General features: G+C 38.8%; 1 protein-coding gene across 1 annotated transcript; it reads right to left on the bottom strand.

Moving 5' to 3' along the window:
- Window positions 1–25: 25 nt before the first annotated feature.
- SERTM1 (serine rich and transmembrane domain containing 1) lies at window positions 26–23606 on the bottom strand. Its single transcript, XM_055317140.1, has 3 exons — window positions 23039–23606; window positions 21840–21910; window positions 26–2891 (listed from the first exon to the last, which is right to left on the bottom strand). The coding sequence occupies exon 3, from the start codon at window positions 2698–2700 to the stop codon at window positions 2377–2379; it is 324 nt and encodes a 107-aa protein (XP_055173115.1). The 5' UTR covers window positions 2701–2891; window positions 21840–21910; window positions 23039–23606; the 3' UTR covers window positions 26–2376.
- Window positions 23607–23976: the final 370 nt, after the last annotated feature.

Here is a 23976-nt window from a genome sequence, read left to right as displayed (position 1 = left end):
TCTTTATTTATAAACCAGTCTTCCAACCTTTCTGAACTTCTTAGACAACATAAATTCATCTCAAACTGTACAATCTTTTATCTCGGTCAACCTGACAAGTCCTAATTTTTATTCATGAATGTTGCTTCTAATTACATTACTTAACCTGGAGAGCAAGAACCATTGCGGCAGTGGGGGGAGAGCAAGAACCATTGTGGCAGTGGGGGGGGGGTATGCCTGCAGTTTTTAAAAAGCAGTTTTACTTTCAGAAGGAAAGAGTATAAAGTTACCCCTTAGAACAGATAATACTCAGATTGTCCTATTGTGTGGCAAACTTGTTCCTTTATTATTATTTTTTAAATCACTGCATCCATATCCTTTCTTCCTTAATAACCAAAATAGCGCAAAATTATTAATCAAAAAGCAAAAGTGATAACACAGATGCCTCTGTAATTCTGTAGCTTTCACACAACTTTTAATTGGGAGTGTGTGAAAAATATATATACATTAGTACATACACATACACACACACACACACACACACACACACACATTGAGACACTGCTGATAATGATCTAAAATAGTGGAGTTCTTCTAGTCCAGCATTTATACTACATAACACTGCAACGTAGTGCCATACTTTAAATGGCAGCAAAGGCAAATTTTTCACTAATTACACGTTTTAGGGCAGTTAACTCTGTGCAGGTCTTATAGTGTCTGGGGACATTTTTGATATAAGTGGTCTGATTTAAGTGAAGCTTCTGGATTAAGAAAAAGAAACCTTTGGATCCTCATTACCAGTCCTCATCTCTCTTAGCATGTTAGCCTGACAAAGATATACCTTGTAAAAATGTTGAATTCTTTATTCTGTTTGAGTTACTAGAGAGTATCACCTGCACAGTCAATCCACAGGGTGTACTGAAGCTCCACTACTTAAGATTAGAAAATGTTTTGAACAAGAATGATCCAGTTGCCATGGGAAAACAGGGCATAGTGATGCAGTGGGCTCTGTAGGCTGACGAAGTTCAGTGTTTATGCTGTGGGCCATTTATTTTTAAAATTAAATTAAAATTCTTACTCTGAAGAAGCTGTAGTTTATTTGCTTTGTTTTGTTTTTAGGGGAAGCTTGATTTCTTCCATATTCCAAGTCTGTGCTCACATATATGCTTCATTTCATGGACAAAGCCCCCAAGCTCAGTGCGTGGGCGACCACAGTATGGTGGCTCCCAGGATCACTAAGCTCCCAGCAGTGATATAACTTGACTGTCTATGATTTTTAATAAAAACCTACATCCTAGAATTCTAATGCAAAGTCTTATGCTGACATAGAACAACTAATTATCAGAGACATGTAACATTCATGGAGTATATAATAACATGTATATTAGTAATTTAGTCAATTAAGTTTGGCAACCTAATGAGTGAACAAACATCTAACATCTGGGAGCCTTAACAGAATTCTGCACTAAAATTATAAAGACTATGAAACTGAATAAAGGAACATGCTTACATGACTGCTAGGAGTTATCACTGCAGAAAACAGAACTAAGTGAATATTTTCCATATGCTTAATTTCCACTAATGGAAAGTATAGATATAATAAAACTCCTTGGTGTCTCTTAGGGTGTTTCTCTTAGTAACAGCAATTATCACAAAGAATTATACAACTGTAGGGGTATTATGACTATAAGTAGGAAAAAAAACCTCAAGAGGCAAAAATACATCACAGACTGCATCATAACACATATTTGCCTTGCTATTAAAAGTTAAACTCTTCCAAAACTTTTCCATGATGACTTAATTCATCAATAAATGTGATTTTCATTTTTTATATTGAAAATAAAACATTTAGCATATTTTGCCTCCGGTTTTAGGAATATTATATATTAAATCTAAATTGACTCCTTTTTTTTTTTTAATTTGGTGTTGCCACTTTATCTTTTAAATATGGAGACTATCTTCTAAGGAGATCAGACTTAATTTTGCCAGTTTCTGCTAGCTTGGTTGGTGTCACGGTTTTGTAAGAGAAATGAAGCACAAGAGTCCATATTCAGCACTGACTGTGAGGCTGCCTCAGATGAGTTCTACCTCAAGCGTCCAGCAGAGTGAAATGAACTGATCCACCTTGAAGAGGTCCACTCCGATTTGTCAAGTGGTTTGTGTGAAATTCTGCCCCTTGAGGTTTGCACACATATCTCTGAGTCCGCATCAACTCCTACATTCACAAATGAAAAGCATCATGAATGGAACAAGAAATGAGGGGTGGAGGAGAAGAAATAGCTCTAATTGGTTGGAAAAGAAAGGGGTTATTTCTTTCATGAAGCAACTGCTTGATATGACACTTCCTGCAAGGGAAAACCTAGGCTGCTGCAGCATTCAGGAATTCTTCCGTCATCTTCATGAGGAAAGGTTTGAGAAAGTGGACCTTTGAGAGGAAATACTACAGACTTCCAAGTTGGTGAAAGAACTTCCAGCATCGCTTGGATACTCCGGGTAGGAGGAGCTGGAGGAGATGATATTTTTGAGCCTCTGGAGGGCAATGATTAAAAGCAGAAGCAGAAATGCTAAAAGGCTGAGGAATATGGACACATAGATGTAGACATTAGACAGGTGGCCTGAGGAAGGGTCCACTGATGTGGAGAGGGATGTGGGAAATAGCTCAAGGAAAGTTCCATTCTCCACGTTACCCGAAAATACAGATGAAGAGTCAGGTTCAGACATCTTTATGGAGGATCAAAGAATGCACAAGTATGTTAAAAGTCAGTTTCACACAGGGGTTAAAAAGGACAGAATCAGCATTTTTTTTTTTTTTTTTATGATCGTATCAGCAAATATTGCAGGCAGTTAAATCAGCACAACAAAACTTCTTCGTTTTCCAACAAAGGCAGCAGGGGATCAGGTGTCCTTTGTCACTGTGAAAACAAACAAATAAGCAACAAAAGAACAGCTGAGTGCATTATTCACAAAATATCACATTTAAGTCTCATTTCTAGTTTTCACTTCAAGAAGAGAATAGAATGAAATTACTTCTCCAGAAACAGATAATGTTTATGTCATAATATTACAAATGATGATATAAAAATGAATTTTTATTGTATTTTACCTCCACAGTACCTAGGTGCCAGGATTCTCCAAAGAACTAAAATAAATAAAAAGGAAAATACATTTCTGATGTGCTCCATCTGCTGTGATTTCAACAGATGCTCCAAGTGGATACTCTGAGAATAGGACCAAAAAGTCAGTGCCAAGCCTTCCTTCTCCAGAAAATTAACTCTGCACACCTCCAGCCCACGAGCACCTTCCCAGCCAGTATTTATCTCTACCACACTTTGAAGAATCACGCCACGCATGTAATGTAAGTTTGCTTTTTGTTGAGCATTTATAATTTGATTTGCTCAGAAAAATTCATCTTCTTGAAATGAGGGGTCATTTCTTCATATTTCTTTTCATTCTTCCTGTGCACGTTCTGCATACTTCAGTACTGAGTAAAAAACTTCAGATTAATTTAGAAGAAAAAAGGTCAGATTCCCTCTGAATGGTAGAAAGTAAAAGGTTCCCTGTTAAGACTCGTAGGTTTGAGGCCTGAATTCCCCCTTACCTATGGGGAGTTGGGCAAATGGCCTACATTTTCTGAGTTTCACTTTTCTCATCTGCAAAATGTATAGCATTTGCCCATAATCTCACTATGTTTTTCAGGGATCAAGAAAATAGGCATGGAAGCACTTTGTAAATTGTAAAGAGTTGGGCACAAAGTAAAGTTATGGTGTGTGTGTGTGTGTGTGTGTGTGTGTGTGTGTTAATGGGTGTGGAGAAGGAATAGTTTTCTCTCGGCCAGGAGGCAAAGAATGCTCTTCACCATATACTCCCTCCTAATGTGGTCCCTGTGAGGAACACCAGAAGCAAAGCAGACAGGTAGGTAGCGAGTGGGATACCACATGACTCCCCAGGCTTCCACTGTGGGTGCAATGTGTCTCAGATACCTTCTCCTCTATGACTGGAAAAGTCACAGCTGGTTTCAGCCTGGGCCTCCAGCCCACTGAAGTCCACCTGGGGGTGAGGAATACAGCCTGAGGGGGGATGATCCCTCCGGGCAGATGACTCAAGTCCACAAAGATGTTCTCCCTAGCTCTTTATGGCATTGGATCCTTTTGTTGTAAATTTTTAAATCTTCATGTGTCAGAGGTAGTGAAATGCTAACATGAAAAGATCCACTCTGCCCCCTTGGCTTTCCCTTTCCCTACACTCTACCCTGCATTTTGTCTTGAAAGCTTGCCTTTCCCTTCTGTTCTCCAGATCTAATTAAGTACTGATTCTTTGTGGGGCTGACATTGGCTGCTGTGGCCAGAGCTGAGCAGCATTAATGATCTCTGGAAAGGAGGAGACACTTCTGAGAAGGCTGTGGTACCATGCAGGCTAATGATCTTAGTGAGTTCCTCGGAGTAGGCCACATACCGTGTCTTAGTAGTTCCTAAAATAATTTGACTCCTACTCCTCATTATGCTTTGCTTGGTGATTTTAATTCCATTAGGCTGCTACAAGCTCCTAACGATCCTTTAAAAAAAAAAAAAAGGGAGAATCACAGTGGGACTCAAATGTGTCACACTGATTTGGCAATCCCTTGCCTTTTTATAGCATGTAAATGTCTTAGCCATTCATCTTTAGAGAAAATAGAGCTTCAGAGGCAACATGAAGTATAGGAAAGAAAACTAGGATAGAAACCTTATGGGCTGAATAGGAAGAAATATTCTTTGTTCTGGAAAGACCTCCCAAGTCTTTAGGAAGGAAACTGAGAGACAAAAAAGCTAATTGATTTGACAAAAGAAACATCTCATTAGAAAATAAGCCAGGACTTTGGGCTTTTGCTTATCCCAATTCTTTATGCCATCTGGTCTCAATTTTCCTATCATTTGAGTTGTAAGGATTTTACATCCTTTCTTCCTAGCATAGGTAAAGGGACTATGCATTTTGTGTGTTTCTCACAGACCCTTGGTAGAGCAGATAGAGTAGGAATTATTCTTCTCACTTTGTGGATGAGGAAACTGAGGCACAAAGATATGATTTGCTCAGGGTACACAGCTAGACAGTGACAGAGGAGGGACTAGACTCCATGCTTTAACTATGTTCTTAGTTTTCTCAACTGCAACGGAAAGAGGAAAATTGAAGACTTGTGCCATTAGTTCCTATCTGCCACTTACCCTGAGCTAGCTCACAGTTTAGTCTTGATTTTCAGTTTTCCCATTAGTGCAATAACGTTCACCTTTCCTACGTTGCCAAGAGGTCCTGAGGTAGGCTGTGAGAACATTCCATAACCATCCTTAGGAAATTATAAAAGGCTATCCCAAGTAAAGTCCCAAATGCCTAGAAAGGCTAAAGGAACCTTCAAAGTCTCTGCTAGCCTTACATTTCTGTCATGTGCAGGTCACAGATTCAGCTGGAACTGGACTCACTACCCAAATCATTTTCTGGGGGTGGGGCCAGAGGTGCAGACAGCGTCACTAGCATATCAGCAATTTAGAGACAGAGCTCATGACTGGCTACCAGACGACTTGTTAAAACAAAGGCATTTTGTTACATGTAAATATTCCAAGAATACATTTCACATCCTGAAGATCTCCTTCTTTCAGACAAAAGGCCCACTGTGAACTTCAGCTACCTATGAAATAGTTTATAGGACATGAGACTTAAGAATTTGGGGAAAGCACCTCATCTTCCAAGTGCTCTTGGTAGAATGGTGGAAATGAACAAATGAAATCTTGTGTCACTATTTGACATTTCTCAATTAAATATATTCTCCTTTAAGTGTTCTCCCAGTATTTCAGATTTAATATCATTTCCAGAATACTTTTGTAATTTTAAATGACAGATACGAAAATTTCATTTCACTGTTCTACTCTGAAACAACAGAATATATGCACCGTTAAAGATCATTTTAATTTGATGGCCTTTATTCTCACTCTCTTATTGAAGTCTTCAAAATTGATAAATCCTTTTTCTCTCTGGTGAATGTTTTGATAGTCTATGTATAATGTTCAGGATGAAGCCAGTTGTATGTGTTCAGGACTTGTGACCATGTGAATGAGGTCAAAGGTGGCACTGTGAAAATGAAATCGAACAAGTATGTTTCAAGATGATGCATCTTGGGCTGTTTCTCCACAAACAGATCAGGTTTAAAGAAAAGAAGAGAGAGACTTCATCTTAAGTGCGTAGCCTTGACCTGTCTCAGGGCAGCACCAGCGTACTGTCATTTTGGTGGCACCTAAAGCCATATGGGCATTATGATGCTTCTTTTCTGAGCCATCCTCAGAATGTGACTTTTGAGAAAGGAAAATGAGACAGCTGGATCATAACATTATAAATGAAGATCTGTGTAAATGTTCTGGTTCATAGTCAGCTTCTTTCCCTTTGTCTCTTGGAATAAAAATCTGTGCTGGGAAGAAATCTGCAAAAGGCAGTCAGTCACCGATGGAAGTGAGGAAGAGTGGACCTGTAATGTCATTATGAGCCCAGTGAGGTGGGGAGATGGAGAGACAGCAGATAACAGACAGACCTGAGGGTCTCTGGTTCCATGACACTCAGCAGCATGCCTCTGTGCCTCCTCTGGAAGGATGGAAACTTTCCTTCCCACGGAGTGATTATGAGAATCATAAAGTTTTAGATGAACAAAAGCGTACACTCTGACATGTACCTTCATGCCTGGTAAAAAGAAAAAGAGCCAACAGACCCCAATCTCTGAGTCTGCTCACACAATCAGTGAGAGACCTCTGGTGGCCAGCAGGAGGGCGAAGCCTAGGCCATGGCTTTGACTTCTGTAAAATAATGGCTATGGAACTCAGCCTACAGTCAGCCTCAAATCTGGCACTGCAATTTCTGAGTTTCTGAACTTTATTCAAATACATGTCTATGGGAGTAACAACTATTTGAGAGGTTTTTTGTTGTAGAAAACTGGGATAAGATGCTTTGTTGCTTTGCAGATATAAAGAGTGCCCTGGATGTTAGGACGTCGAATCAAAATTTTATCATTATCAAGTCCTGCTATGTCATTCTCCAAAAGGCAGTCCTCTCAAACCATTAGTAACGATTTGATAGATTTGATAAAGTATGAACATGACATGGCAAAATGCCTGTTTCTGTCTACAAATACAAACTTTGATATTATAATGTAATGATATACTGGATCTCTTTCTCTATAGAACACATAGAAACTACCATTTCCAAAATCGAGTAGCGACCTTATCACGTTGAAGCAAAGCTGTTTTCAGTTCTACTTAGAAAATAGTATGCTTTAAAAAAAAAAAAAAAAAGAAAATAGTATGCTTTGTATGAGACCTAGAGCCATTCTCTCCCATTTGCACAATTATCTTCTCTCTTAATGCTTTTTCTTTGGCTGATGGCCTTTTAGGTCATGTTAGATGAGAGGTTGGTGCTGACATACATATTCCCCATCCACTCTTTCCTAAATATAAATTGTCACTTGCAGTCAATGGCAAACACTTACCCATTGGACTCGCTATAATGCAAATAAAGTTTATTATCTTATGTGCTATCCTTATTCAAAGATGATTCATCCATCCATATATCTGATAACTGTTCTTACTTATTGGTATACTGTTTTAGCAGGGTAGAATTGTATGTGAATTCTGTTTCTGGTTCCATGTAACTATCCAATAAAAAAATAAAATTAAGTAAGGAAATAAACTGAGTCTTTCTCTTATCAAATATTGAATCAGAGTACCATCTTATGAGACAAAATGTAGATGAAGAGTCTGAATAATACACTGGAATTCAAGGATCTAAACTGGATAATGTAAGACAAAAATTTAAAATTAACATTTCTCTTTACCCACTGTTCAAATGAATGATCAGAAAATAGAGTCAGAGTTTTTTCATAGTACTTTGGTAAAAACTTTTAAAAAATGACAAAGTAATAGTTTCGTATCAGATAAAAATTTATTTTAAAATATTTTAATAATTGATTTCTAAGATAGGTCATTAAGTTGCTTTGGATTCAGACCAGTCTCCTGTATTTTTCTACCCTGGTGATGACTTTTGTCTATTTGGATTACTCTTGGGCTCAGTAAAAGACTTCCTTAGCAAAAAAAATATACTCAGAATACTTTTAAGCTAGATAAATTATTTTTGTCCTAATTTCTTTAAAAATTAGTTATCCACATAAAGTACAATTCACAATATATTCAGAATATACCTTTCTTAATAGATAAAATGATGTACTGAGTGAAGTTAAAAAAAACACACACAAGAAAGTATTTCAAAAAGGGATATGAACAGGACTATTTGACCATCCTCCTTGTACAACCTCACATGTAATTGTAGATAAGACCTCTCTTGCATTTATATATCACTGCTTTCCTGGAAAAATCAAAGTATTATTCTTAATAAATTGGTGTTCTATTTATATTCCATTTGAAGATTTTATGTCCAAAACACTGCCTTAGTAAGAATGATTATTTAAGAATGACACTCCTTTAGAATAAGATAATTTAAATGGATAATTTTCTGTTAAAAACATAGGTCAAATACAAAGCAATGGTCTAGGGATAGCATTTTCATGATTCTTTTATGACGTTTATAGAAGACCAGGGAGGGCTCTGTCCTACCTTTTGGGGATACTGGACCCCTCTTGGCTAACATTATTAGTCTAAATCAAAATGAGAAAAGTAGCAGCTTGAAGGCTGAAGGAAGCAGGAGCTGTTTAAGCAGCAGCAGAACAATGAAAGTTTCTTTTAGAAAAGGTCACTGGTTTAAACACTTGATTTAAAGAAAAAGCAAATAGCCAGAGGAACAATGACTTGAAGATCATAGGCAAGGTCAAAATGAATCAGTGGGAAGAAAGAAGGTAAGAAGACTGGCCTTTCAAGATGTTAAAGTATTTTTAGTAAGGGCTTTCAGGTCATTTCTCTCCCTCCACCCAGATCTGATCATTTCCAGTATTTTAGAAATATAATAAGAAAAACATTTGTTTTGGAGCAGCTAGAATTGGTTAAATCAGAGCATTAGTATACCAAAAAAATCTGACTTACTTTAGTAAGTCTAGATACATTTAAAAAAATTCTCATTAAACTATGCTCTGGTAGAAGAATGGAATGGTGTTTTCCCCCTTTCCACTGTCTCTCATTCTCCCTCTAGAATTAAAGTACTTTATATCCAATATATTTTTGGTCTAATCAGAAATTGCTCATAACAGTCTCCTTATACAGTATGACACTGGGAAAGAGTTTGTTCTTATAAATGTAATTTTGTGATTGTCACAATTTTCTTTAAACCTTCACATTGTAGACCTCTAGGTATCTCCAGTCTACTCTCTCAGGCTCCAGGGAACTTTGGGTTCCTCTAAAGCTGCTTTAAGAGAACAGGGTAGAGCTTGGAAATTTGGTTTCTCAACAGCCATTTGATGAAGTCCACTCTAAATCTAAGCAGATTCCTCAGAAGTGGGCAGCCATGGGCCATAGTGCCCCTCACAATAATCAGAGGAAAACATGATATTATATTACTCCCTAACAATATTTTTATTTCTACTGCTGCCTTCCTCTTTAAATACATATATTCCTCACTTCATAGCTCATTGTCATCACTGATTCCTCTTTATGTTGATTTCTCATTCCATTTCCTTCCATCTCCCATGGGTATCCAAGCTAATGTGTTTAATGAGGACCTTTCTGTTTGCATGTTTCTATAAATGCCTGTCATTGTTTTGTATACATTTTCTTGTAACTTCTTCTCATCTCATAAACTTCCAATTTATAAGAATGGATATATAGTAAATATTTCATTCATTCCATAAATTAAACTCCAAGCTTCATCTCTACTTAAAATATCTTGATAATTGAGGTAGAGGGAAGAGAGGAATATAAATTATATGATGTATCCAATTCTCTATTTTTGCACACAGGAATATGTCAAAGACTAATAGCCATCCTCTATTCATAAAATCACATGCACAAGTACAGTTTAAAAAAATAGTGATGACATAGTTTGTCTGAAAAGAACTTCAGTATTAGCAAATTAATTAAGCAAGCCCCTATTCATGTCTATCTTTATTGACAACTACAGTCATGTATTTGTTTCAGCTAAGGTGCTTTATAGTTTATTCCTTAAAAATAGATTGGAATATCACAAATGTATATAAATGTTTTAGGTCTTGCATTTTAAGTCTGCAGCTCACAAAGTTTTCTATGTGATGACATTTTTAATCAAGGCACAGCATTTACTTGAATTAATGAACCATTGTCCCTCATAATATAACTACAAATAGAACCTTAGTTGATTACATAGTGTGTGAATTACCCATCTCTTCTGGGTATTAGCCCAGTGTTTAGCATAATATATGTAGGAATTTTGCTAAATAAGTTCTCTTGTTTTTTCAGTCTTCAATGGCTGACAGTCAAAGTATGATGATGCTTTCCACAGTAAAGTGGATATTTTAGAAAGAATAAGTAGTAATTGGCAGCTTAGGCAGGCTGTTTTGGATACATCCAGTTTTGGCCATATTACATGATTTAGGAGTCAAATGAATACTAAGAAAAAGAAATAGAAGGCCAATTTCAAGATCTAGCCCCTTAATGCAGTGCTAGATCCTTGGACCAATTAAAAGAAAAAACAGCTTCATTATAAAGGACATTATTAGGACAACTGGGGAAATCTAAATATAGACTGCACATTAGATAACTGTATTATGTAAAATTAAATTCTCTAAGTTGGATATAGGAGAATGTTACTATTAGCAGATGCATGTCAAACTTTGTGGCCACAAATGTCATGTCAGCAACTAACACTCAGCTATTTCAGCCAAAAGAAAAAAACAGTACACACATTTATATATACATACAGAAAGATGATGAAGTAAATATGTCAAAATGTTAACAATTGGTTAAACTAGTAAAAGAATATATAAATGTCTATTACTATTTTTACAACTTTTCAATAGATTTGGAATTTCTCAGCATATGAGTTGGGGAAAAAATGACTTATCCCTGAAGATATTAAGAAAATATGCTTTAGGTGCTGGGGTGGTTCAGTTAAGTGTCTAATTTTTGGTTTTGGCTCAGGTCATGATCTCAGGGTCATAAGATGGAGTCCTGCTTTGGGCTCTGCACTCTCTTCCTCTCCTCCTGCCCACCCCCCACATAGACTCTCTCTCAAATAAACACATAAATAAATCTAAGAAAAGAAAATATGCTTGGCATAATATGCAGTAAATCAGCTAAAATGTTAGAAACTTCTAAAGAAACACAATGATAGAACCTGGTTCTTCAAAGGAAGCTTTCCAATTGCATTAGAAAAGCTAAATTATTTGCTGCTATCATGAGCTCCTTAGGCCCACTAAGCCATGGGTACTAGAAGTGAAGCATGAGAGGATGAGTTAGAGGAAATTTAATATGCCCAGGAAACTGGATCCATGGTGGTGGGAGATGCTACCTAAAGACCAGGAATGGTGACTCGCTAGCCAGCCTAACTCATGACTTCACTGCTGGTATCAACCACTGGTCTGAAACTCAGTCTGGAGCTCCAGAATCATGGAATCCAATTATGTTCATCTTATATCATCAAGTCATCTTTAGAAGCGGCCACAGATATCTCTCCTATAGTGTAAACACCCAAAGATAAGGACTTTGGAGGTATCCTGGATCAAAAGAGAATAGTTTTCTTTTCCCTTTTTTTGTTTTTAATTGAGATATAACTGACATATAACATTATATTAGTTTCAGGTTAAATAGGTTCTGATACCAGTTCCAACTTGTGAGGTGGGACTGGGAGCCATTCTCTACACCAACAAGCAATTCTAGGAACATTAGCTTGTGTGCCCTACAATTCAACTAAATTTTAATACTATCTATTGAGAGATAGCATCAGATGCCATAAGGTCAAGGGTTCGATCCTACAAGATCCTCCCACACAACATACACACTTCAGACATCAATCCTAAGCCCAGGTTGTTACCTGTGTTTCTGACTGGCGATAAATCAGAGGTTCCCAAGCCCCTCTCTCAGGTTCAATTAAATTGCTAGGGTAGCTCGCAGAACTCAGAGAAACATTTTACTCATTAGGTTACTGGTATATTATAAAACGATATAACTCAGGAATAACCAGACAGAGGAGATGCATAGGGCAAGCGATGGGGAAAGGGCACAGAGCTTCTCTGCTAAGTATGCCATTCTCCCAGCATGTCCATGTTCTAGGCTTACCCAGAAGCTCTCTGAACTCCGTCCTTTTGGTTTTTTTACATAGGCACATTTGATTAAATCATCAATCACTGGAGATTGATTCAACCTCTTGCCCTTCTCTCCTTCCCTTCCCTTGAACTGAAAGCTCCAACCCTCTAATTACAGGGGTGGGTTCCTTTAGTAACCAGCCCCCAACCGTTAGGTGTGGTTCAAGAGTCACCTCATTAACATAACAAAAGACACCTTTGTGGCATTCATCATGTAGGAAATTCCTAGGGTGCCAGAAATGGGAAGACCAAATATATATTTATTATAAATCACAGTATTACATAGGTGCACAACACAATGATTTGATATTTGTGTATGTTGCAAAATGATCACCACAATAAATCTAGTTAACATCTATCACCTCACATAGTTTTTTTTTCTTGTGATGAGAACTTTTAAGATCTATTCTTTTAGCAACTTTCCAAAAAATAATACAGTATTATTGACTATAGTCACTATTCTGTACCCTATATCCCCATGACTTATTTAATATGCAACTGGAAGTTTGTACCCTTTGAACACCTTCACCTATTTCACCCAGCCCCCCACCACCGGCCTCCAGCAACCACTACTAGTCTGTTCCCCCTGTCTCACTTTAAGTTTGTTTTGTTTAGATTCCACATATAAGTGACATCTATGGTATTTGTATTTCTCTGACTTATTTTACTTAGCATAATGCCCTCAGGTGCAAGTAGGAGTAGTTTTCTAATAAAGACAAATGAGCTGGACTCCTGGGAAGCCCAGTGGGAGCCCATAGTAGTCAGTGAGGCCCAGATTCTACACAGGGACTGCAGGAAACAATAGCAGCAAAGAAACTTAAGTACAAGTGGGAGACTCTTTAGGCAGCAAATGTCAAACAGGCTTCAAACAGTAAGTTCCACAGATCAAAGAACTCCTACTCCTTACAACTCTTAAACCAGCCGCCACTTCCCTGATCACCCTGTTTTGGTGAGTCCTCCAGAGTGGCAAGATGCTACTAAGCCTGACCACAAGAACTCTCTTATAGTCCAGGATCTGTATTTTTTGAAATAGGAGCCAATAAACAATTTAGAAATTGAATCATCATGCAAAATGCAGCTACAAATGAAAAAATAGAGGATATTGATATTAATGGTGCTTTTGCCAGTCATCATCAATCATATGACTGCAAATATAGCTAGGTACCCTAAAATGATGAGTACTAGATGAGTCAGATTTTAGACAGAGGTTACATAAAACACCAATCCTATAAGGAGACAAAGTGCTCTCTTATGGCTCCGAAATTATTCATCTACCAGGATTTCCAGGTATACCAGGGATGGCAGGGGACAGAAAAGGACATTATGTCCTTCATCAGGAGAGCATGTTCCCATGTGGGATTTCCCATGGTCCTGCTAATTCTTGGTGTGAACCGAAGAGCAGAGCTTGTCTCAATGCTCTCTCTTTTTCTGTTTGTCTCTCTCTCAGGCAGTACAGTGAACTCAAACGTCTGGCTAACAAAGAAAATGTCTACATGTTCCTCGTAACATGGAACAAAATGATATGGCAGGCTATCAAGTGTGGGAGGAAATCAAGTCCTCAGCAGCTTGTTGTCATTTTAGATAACTCAAGACGAGAATCTGTCAGAGACAATAGGGAAGCAATAAACAAGTGTAGGCTCAAATTCTCCCAAAATGTGTTAAACTTAAAAATGTAAGGAGGTGGGGGCGCCTGAGTGGCTCAGTCAGTTATGCATCATTCAACTTTGATTTCAGCTCAGGTCATGTTTTCAGGGTCCTGATATGGAGCCCCACATTGGGCTCTGCACTCAGCAGGGAGTCAGCTTCAGATTCTTGCTTTCCGTCTCCCTCTGCCCACTCCCAACCCTGCACTCTCTCTCCCTCCTTCTCAAATAAATAGAATCTTCAAAAAAATATATATATAAGGAGGTAAAATTGAAAAAAAAAAAAAACAACTAGGAATTACTTAAAGAAAACAGATCACTGAAATAGTTATGTATTCTTTTAAAAATATAAATAAATATGGTTTTATTCAAGGAAACCATGAGTATCTTTTAAATGAGATTTAACTGGCTTTGTCCTTTATCAGAATGGAACTCTGTACCTTACCCTTAAGGTGGTAGGCTCTGTGTTTTTTATTCACTTGTCGGAATAGCTTTGGTCAGAAACACATGTTCACATGTCACTCACTACTCTTATATCTAGTTCTCTTTTATTTCAATGGTGTGGGCTGGGATGTAGGGGGTAATCTTGCCAGAAAAGTTGTGGGAAGTAGAGGGAAAGAAAGAAGGTGAGAGAAGCGTTCCTGTATCATTGTGGAATGGGAATGTCTTCAGAACGTCATAGGCAGAAGGTACACCCAGGATATTATGTAGGAGAATGTCCCGCACAATAGTTTGGGAAAACAGTAATATCAACATGAACGACAGTGGCCAATATTTGTTAAATAAAAGCATATACTAATTTTATATGTGTGTTCATGTGCACACACGGTGCATATGTATTTTTTCTAATCTTCACAGGTCTTTAAGATAGTTATTATTATCCTTCACCTTTCTTTAACAGATGAGAAAATTAAGGATCAGAGATTTAAAAGATTACCCCAAAGTCATTCAGCCACTTAGAGGCAGGACTGGAATTCAAATCTATATCCCTATGTCTCCAGATGCTCCATGCTCATTACATCCCTTCTCTCTGGGGAGCCTGAGGTTAAATGAGAGATAATTTCAAGACTTGCGGCCATACGTGCTGTTCATGTGTTTCTGCTGTTTCTTCTTCCTTCCAGGCATGTTGTAAGATTGTATGTTTCCATCCCCTGTGTTTTGGCTGATGAAATTTGGGAAAAGTGACATGTCATTCTGTGTAGAAAATGTAAGAAATAGAAGTGTGAGATGCAGTAACTGTATATTAAGTATGGGGCAGCTTCTGTCCCAGCTGAACTGGGTGAGCACCTTCATTCCTTGCTGGCCTTTTTAATACTTAGTGTAAAAAATGAATGCACTTGTTGTTTTAAGCCATAATCTATCTTCTACTGACTAAGGTCTTACTGTACTATGACAGCAGAGGTTATGCTGGATATTCAAGAAACTGACTATAAAGAAATCAAATTCTGAATATAACAGAGTTGCATGAATTGTCTATGTGATATATTAAAACCCCCTTATAGCACTGGTGAGAAAGAAGGTTGTAGAGGACATTTTGATTAGCTTTAATTCTTGTAAGAGTGAGGTTTAAAGGGATGAGAATTAGCCACTGGTATAGCCAAAACATATTGCCTAAAAGCCAGGGCATGATGTACACTACTGTATAAGGATAGTCCTGAGCAGCCATCACTTAACATACACAACTTCAAGTGGGAATAAGTGAGAGATAGTAAAGATATTAAGACTAACTCGTTACTCCTAATGGGAAAAAACAAGCAGTACTGTTCTATTATTACAAGTAATGGACAGTGGTATCGCCTTTGGTTAAGAAAAACTATATTTTTTAATGCATTCATTTATTTATTCAACAAATACTTGTTAACTATGTATAGGAAGGTGATAAAATGTCATCTTATATGCATGAGTCTATTGCCCATACAATTTTTATAGTGACCATTTTGAGTAAGAAATCTAAAAGACCTTTCCTATATTATCTGTGTTATATTACATGTTCATTTTTATCTGGCCACATGCTGCCTTTCCAGTCTCATTTTTTCCCCATCGTTCTTAAGATTGGTGGCCCAAGTAAATCAAACTATTCTTGATTTCTCATAGTTTTATTTTTTAAAATATGTATGCTTAATCCTTATATTTGCACATGTCTTTCTTGCTATTTCCACCCAAAACCCAGTTTGCTGATTCTTCAAGACTTCACTCAAACTTTCCCTCCTCTGTCTCATCTAGTTATTCACTCATAATACAAATCCTCACCTACTTTCTCTACACAAATTCTGGATCTTTCTTCTGTATCCTTGTGATAATTTCTGTACCTCTTTACACTAGCATTTCTCACATTTTATTATACTTCTTATATTTGTTTACCTGTTGGCCTAAAGCTTTGATGGGCTATGAACTCCTAAAACAGAGGACTACCATTTTACTCATCTTTATAACCATGAACCAGCACAGTGCCTATTTATATAAAGATGCTCAATAAGCATCTGTAGGATAGTTGCATGAATAAAAGAGTAAAGGAATGAAGAAATTTAAAGCTTCTGGGAGAGGTATTCCATGTTTGTTTTATTTTGGAATGCAACATAATATTTATTGAATGAATGAATAAATGATCTCATATAAAATCATATCAATTACTCAAAGTACTCAATATTAAAGAATAATTGTGAACACACCCTAAAGTTTATAAGTATTTTAATTATGGCAATAAAATTTATCGTTTTAGGTTCCAGAGCAAACTCTGAGCATACTTTTTATCGAGCAGTTGTCTCTTTCAACAAAAATTTTATTTAGTCAAGTATCTACCGGGATAACCAAGGAAAGGATACAAGAATCCACTATAAATATTAAATTCACTACTGTGAACATAGCTGAGGAGTTGTAACAAATGTATTCTGAAGAGCACAATAAAAATTACAAGAGTTTACCATAGTGAGTCAATGAAGACCTGACTAGATGTGAAACAGAATACATTGTTGTTGTTTTTTTTTAAGATTTTATTTATTTATTTGAGAGGGGGTGGACAGAGACTGTAAGCAGGGGGAAGGAGAGGGACAAGAAGACTCTGTGCTAAGCATAGAGCCTGACGTGGGGCTTGATATCAGGACCCTGAACCTAAATCAAGAGTCAGGTGATCAACTGACTGAGCCACCCAGGTGCCCCAGAATACATTGTTTTTAATTTCAAATGTTCTTTAAGGTAAACTTCATGATAATCCCATCCTTTGAAAATTACTAAATCCCTTATAATCACAACCCTTAGCACTGTGTTCATCTGGGGAGATAAAAAGGGTCAAGGACAATACCCAATTTCCAATACCCACAGAGGAAGGCTATTATAATTCAGTACATTCAGGAACATTATATGCCATGTACTCCGTTAGTCACTCGATCTCAAGGATTAATTCACCCCCGCCTCCAAAAAAAAAAAACAAAAAACAAAAAAAAAACCAAAATCAAAACAGAACAAAAAACAAAATTCAATAGAAAATCAGCACAGAAAGGGGAAATGTTTATATTTTTATAAATTTCACAATTTAACTACAAAGCTCCACACTGGAGATCATTGCTACTCAAAGTAGCCACATGCCTCCCTTAGGAATTATGTGGGTTATGAGTCCTTGTGAGATGAGGAACTTGTAAAGTATTGATGCCTGCATCCAGAATGTTTTTGCTTTAAAAAAAAAAAAAAAATCAGCTAAACTACAAAGTGTGCTTAGTACTTTATTTGATTTATATTCTGGCTCAAGTTCCATATCTCAGGGTGAGTAACTAACAATTCAAGGGCTGGCATTAATTAGTACATGGACTGTATGCACTTCATTTAGATCATAGCCATGGTGTTGTGAGCAGTGATATCCTAAGGAGTATCGTGCTAGGAAACTAATCCAGACCTCAGCTTCCTGGAAAAATAATAAAAGCAATAAAAACACATGAGCACAAAAGATGCAAACTTTTTTCTTTTCATTTGTTCTGGAACTGATTTAAAATATTTATCATGTATCTAAGTTATTCCTTCTTTCCCTATGGCCTCTCTCAATATTAACTTTACTCTATTTAAAAAAAAAAAAAAAAGAAAAAACAATACCAAAACAAAAATCAGCCAAGCAACCACATAAGGAAATCATTTTTCATAGAATTGAGTAGCTATAAGTCCTTAAATATCAGAAAACTGAAGTCTCCAAAAGTTAAGTAAATTAAATTTTGAAGGTCATTGTTTATATGCCTTCTGGAAAAGGATGGCAGAAGGAGATAGCTGGTGATTGAAATCACAAATGAGGAACCCAGAATTCTTTTTCTGGCTCCAAATCTACTCTACATTCAGAGCTAAGCCGGGTGGCCAACAAGAAATTAGATGAAAAACATGTTATTTGGTTTCTTTTGTTATTCAGAGGTTAATTCATCATATGAATCAAAATATTTGCCATACAGGGTCCAAATATATGAGACCAAAACATATAGGGATAATAAAGAGGGAACAGAGGAAAAATCTCAAAAAGTGATTCCAGTAAACCAGACCAACTTTGTTGGCAAGTAAACAAAAGTAGACGTTTTGAAGGCCTGAGAACCCATTAATATTTCCTGGTCACTCTAAAAGTCACAGTGCCCCCTAACCTTGGACCTGACTCATGGAAATTGAGGTCAGCAAGCTCACCAAGGACTTTCTCATGAGGAATAGTTAAAATGACAGGTTGCCAAGGTATGTGAAGGCCATTAAGGAGAGTATTAGTAAATATATATTTTTTGGCCTGGGTTCCATTTACAAGGGTATTTTCAAGTTGAATACACGAATCATAAATTATATACTTATGACTTTGTGTACTTCACTATATGACTGTTAAATACAATTTAAAAATGTACTTTTTAAGGGCAGAAAATATCATGTGCCAGGTATATAAAAGATACTCTGGGTCATAGCAAGGAATGTCTACTACTTGTTGGATGAATTATTTGAGTGCTTCCTTTTTCATCCAAAAATGTATGTATTGTAGGCTAATAATACAAATAATACATTCTGATAATTTACCCCATGGGAGAAGATTAGGTAAGTTTAAAAGGCACATGCACGAAGACATATTCTGTAGCTAAACATTGAAGCCACGAAGATATCCATGAGTCAAGGATTGGTTAAATACGTGATAGAAGAATCATGTAATGTAGGACTCTAATATTATAAAAATGACTACATTTTCTTATATGGAAAGATGCTGGACATGTATGGCTAAGTCAAAAAGTAAGCTTCAGAATAGTGTATAGTATGATTCCATTTTTGTAAAACAACAACTACTAGTACTGCTACTACTACTAGGCACACATACACAATGGTTGGCTTTAATTCATGTATAGCCAAAGGCATGCAAAAGTAAACTAAACAAGGTTATGCACCAAGTTGTTAACATTTTTTGTTAGCAGGTGATGTATGTTTGTTTACATCCTATTTTGTGCATGTATCTAAATTTTGATACAAAGAAAATATATTGTTTTATAATCAGAAAAAAACAATAAAGGTGTTTTCATTAGAAAAAATAGAAATAAAATTTAATGATAGCATATGTAGAGAAATCATGTGCCAGGTATATAAAAGATATTCTGGGTCATAGCAAGGTATATCTACTACTTGTTGGATGAATTATTTGAGTGGTTTTTTTTAAGCCCAGAACTCTTTCCCCTCCTCCTCTTTTTTCCCTCTCCCATCCCCACTCCTCCTCCTCCTTTTTTTGTACTGCATATACTTACATATACTACCAGCATATATTATACAAAACATTTGAAATGGTTCGTATGTACCTTTTTTTTTCAAAGTTTAAGATTCTCTGGCTGAGACAAGTCAATCTGCCTAGGGGGGCTTAACTGCTCTTTGTATTATAGTTGCATTTTATGGGATATTGTGAATGTTTTATCTAAGAAAAGAACAGATCCAGTTGCTATAGTCCCGGTCATGGGGAAATTGAAAGTGGGTAAGAACAATACCAGTTTAATTGGCAATGGTTAACAGATTCCCAGGCGGTTCTAATCAGTGCCAGAGTAGTGTGGCAAATTAATCAGGAAAGCTGCTATTTTGGCTTTCCCTGAGGAGTGAATCTGTATGTTGAATGAATGGCCTTAGTGTTTTAACTGTGGTGTAAGTCATCTTTCTGTCTCTCTGAATTTGAAACAGGTCCTTATAGCCATCTTATCCTTATCAAAAATTGTATTCAGGCCTATTACCATAAGTTATCCTGCTTAACAAGTATTAGAAGCTTACAGCTTCTAGACCCTTTCACTATTATCCTTAGCAGTATCAAAGAATCAACAATATCATGGCATCAACAATCAAGCCCATAATGCAAATTATTAAGTCTGGACTGACTGATCTCCTATCTTAATATAACTTAGTAGATGAAAATTTAAAAGTTAGGAACTAATGATAGTCTATCCTATTCCTGATACAAATTCAGAGCTTTGAAATATTGGCACTGTTTTGGCTTGGTTGTGTGTTTCATGCTTAGAGATACTGTTAACTTGTATAGGGCTACTTAACTATTGAGAAATCTCCATTTTTTGTTGTTGCTGTTGCCAAAAAAAACTTAGACTAAATAGTGATGATTTCCTGGCTCCAAATGTGAACATGAGCATAGACACTATACATAAAGAACTGCTGAAGGAGGCATTCTGTGTCCCATGACAGAGCAACTCAGAACACTATATCCCATGAATGAATCTGCCACAAATCCAAATCAAAACTGAAGAGGTCCCAGAACTTGGCTCATTTGCCTGCTACCGTGTATCTGAAATGATCAGTAAATGCATAGATAGACTTCCTGAGTTCTAAATCAAAGGCTGGTCCACATGTGCATGTATCATAGACTTCTGTGCCTAACTTGTGGCTTAATTTCTTGAGGTACATCTGTTAGCTAGAAGGAATCCTGCCAACTCATGCACTTAGTTCAGTTTCTTATTAGGTTCCCTATTCTATTAACTAAAGGTTTTTAAAAAAAATTTTTTAGCTGTCATCAAGAATAATATACAATAATAAAAGTTAAGCCTGTGATGCTTTATATTAACATAGCAATATAATACTACAATATGCTCCACATATGTATTTGAAGAAAATGGCATTCTTCTGTAACAGTATTTTTTGACTTCTAGCTTCATTTAACAGATGATTACTGAATGGCTCATGGTTGCCAAGAGCCAGGCAAGTGGGACCTACCACAGTACCTGATGTCAAGGGCCTTTTAGGAATGTATTTTTCCAGGTTCTTAAATTACTGTTTAAAAAAACTCAAATGAGGGACACTTGGATTGGACTCAGTGGTTGAGAGTCTGCCTTGGGCTCAGGTTGTGATACTGGATCACGTCCCAGGATCCAGTCCCCCGCAGGGAGCCTGCTTCTCCCTTGGCCTGTGTGTGTCTCTACCTCTCTCTGTGTCTCTCATAAAGAAATAAATAAAAATCTTTCAAAATAAATAAATAATAAATTCAAAGGAGCAAAACACAAAAATTCAGTCATAATTTTACATTTTGCTTCTCCCTAATAACAAATTAAATATAAAAGTGTTTAAATAAAGTCTACAATTTTTAAAAAAAGGATATTAAAATAAAGTGCAGGGAAAAGAGCAAGCCTAGAGAAGAAGGAATATTATCAAATGGGCCGAGACTAGATCTAAATAGAGGCCAAATCAGAGAGTTTTGCTTGTGATGGGTTAATCTTTCATTCTTAGAATAAATGTATGACATTACTTAATGATTAGTATGATTAAACATTCTTACCAATCGCTGTCCTCCTTCATCTGCCTTCATTAAAAAAAAAAAAAAAGAAAAGAAAAAGAGAAAGAAAAAAAAAGAAAGAAAAGAAACCTCTTAGGAAACCTGCAAATAAATCCTCTGATGGATTTGATGCCACATGTCATCACACCATTATTTATCCCTTAACTCCTGACAAGCTTGTGCACATCATAGACATCCAATAAAATCTGTTGAACTGAACTAACAGCAGGGAAAATGGAATGGATCTTACCTTACATGAAGCTTCTTTAATGAGAACCATGAACATGTGTCAATCTCTTCATTGACAATCTCTCATTCTGCCTTATGTAAAAGGAATAAAAAATAATAAATACATAAGCCAAATAAATAATAAGCCTCAAAATCAAAACACAAAATGTAATACCCCACCCGTTTTCTGGAATTCAGTATTCCCAGAATACTTTGGAGGTTGGCAGATGGTTCTCCATCCCCACAATGCCCAGCATTTGAAGGACATGTCCTGTGGGAGTGGTGGCACTGCAACTCGGTTACAAGGCAGACTCACCAATATACACTTCAAAAAAGCAACGTGATTAAGGGATCGACTAGGTGCTGATTATAAAGTATGTACGTGTTCGAGAGGTGGGGATAGGGGTAAGACGCCTCCATACTTAAGAGAAATGAAGCATTTCAGTTACAAAATAGAGGCAAGAATCTGTAGGAGCTAGATTACAAACAACCTAGAACACTCAGATTAGTTGCATACCTTAAACTAATTAAATACCCGTTGGGTTTTTCTTGGTTGGTTTTGTTTTGTTTTTAAGGTGGGTGCATGGGGCAGCAAGGCTGCGTTAAAGTAAACCTTTTAAGAGAAAGGTATCACTTGCCTTTTTTCCTGTTGATGGGCTGCTGTCTGACAGTGAATCTAGAAATATCTAAAGCAAAAAGCTCCTGAGGAGAAACCCTTTAAGAGGTGGTGCCTCAGCTTGGCCCCGGGACATAGTAACTGCCGGTGAAGCGCCCTCTGCACCTGTAGCGTGGGCCCGAACAAATGCGATGCCTTTGAGAATGCCCAGAGCCATCGGAATCTACTATCCGCCGCAAAGAACCACCTAACTACTTCAACACTTTAGCAAAGAATTTTCCAAAGGAAATTTAACAGGCAGAGGAAATGAAGGAGGTTAAGAAACAAACCGTGCTCCGGAGGCGGACACGAGCCGAGCCTGGCGGCCCGCGGCGGGGCCCGAAGCCCGGTCCTCACCCGGCGGCTCCTGCGAGCGCGGCCCGCGGCGGGCCCCAGGACTCCTCCCCCCAAGCCAGAGCTCAGCCTGCCCGTAATCCAGCACCTCGACGGGGAGACAGCATCCCGGGAGCCGGGGGGGGGGGGGGGGGGGTGTTTCCAGTAGGTTTTCCGGGAACTCAGAAACCACCGCTGGGGAACGCAAGTGTTCACCGCCAGGTAAAACTTACCCGGGTTTGAAGCACCCAAGACGGGTGGGCAGGCTCAGCGGGCGCCGCGAGGGTGCAGGGCCGGCAGTGCACAGACGACCCCGTGAACCCGGACGGGCGCAAAACAAACCGACAGGACCGCACACACCACAAAGGCAAAAGAAAACAGATGCACCAGAAGCACGTTCCGCAAAGTGTCGAGCTGCCTACACTTGCACGGCGGATCAGTGTTTGCAGCAGCGCACGCGAGGGCGGATCCTCCCGGCTGTGTGTCCGGGACCGGAGCGGGTCGTCCCGGGGCCGCGGCCCTGCGCAGCCCCGCCGGGTCCTCCCGAGGATCGCGACGGCCGACGCGGAGCCTGCTGGCGGCCCCAGGGGACACATTCAGGGGCTCCCTGGAAGGAGCCACACCCCTGGGAGCCGGGGGGAGCCCCGGAGGGAGTGGAAGCCCGGGGCTCGAGGCCGCCGCAGGAGAGGAGTCCGGGCGCTCCCCGCGGAGGGCGCCCGAGCTCCGGCCCCCACGCCCCGCCTCCGCTCCAGGCGGCGCCGGGAGCCGTGCACGGACCTGCGAGCCCCGGCGCGGCAACCTCCCCTCCCGCGGCGCGCGGGCCCGGCCGGGACTGGAGCGGCGCTGAGCTCCCCGCCCGCGCCCCGCCCCCGCCCCCGCCTCGGCGCCCCGCCCCCGCGCGGCCGTCCCGGGAGCGCCCGGCTCGAGCGCTCCGGCTGCGGGCGGGAGGGAGCCGGGCCGCGGAGCCGGCGGGACTGCGGGGCTCCCCGCCCCTCGGGCCGCACGACCAACGGCAGCGAGCGCGGCCCGCTCCCCGCCGGGGCCCGCGGGCGGGGAGGAGCTGGAGCCGGGGTCGGAGGGTCCTGGAGGGCGCGGAGGCGTGGGCACCGGGAGCCCCGTCTGCGGAAGGCAGGTGTGGCGCTGTTACCTTGTGTGTGTGTGGGGGGGGGGG

This window comes from Nyctereutes procyonoides, unplaced genomic scaffold (genome assembly GCF_905146905.1).
Source record: "Nyctereutes procyonoides isolate TBG_1078 unplaced genomic scaffold, NYPRO_anot_genome, whole genome shotgun sequence".
NCBI classification, from domain to species: Eukaryota; Metazoa; Chordata; class Mammalia; order Carnivora; family Canidae; genus Nyctereutes; species Nyctereutes procyonoides.
This window is presented reverse-complemented; position numbering and strand designations above follow the sequence as displayed.

Bases quoted from the DNA above. Each gene is read 5' to 3' on its own strand.
- SERTM1 (XM_055317140.1), bottom strand. From the start codon at position 2,700: ATGTCTGAACCTGACTCTTCATCTGTATTTTCGGGTAACGTGGAGAAT.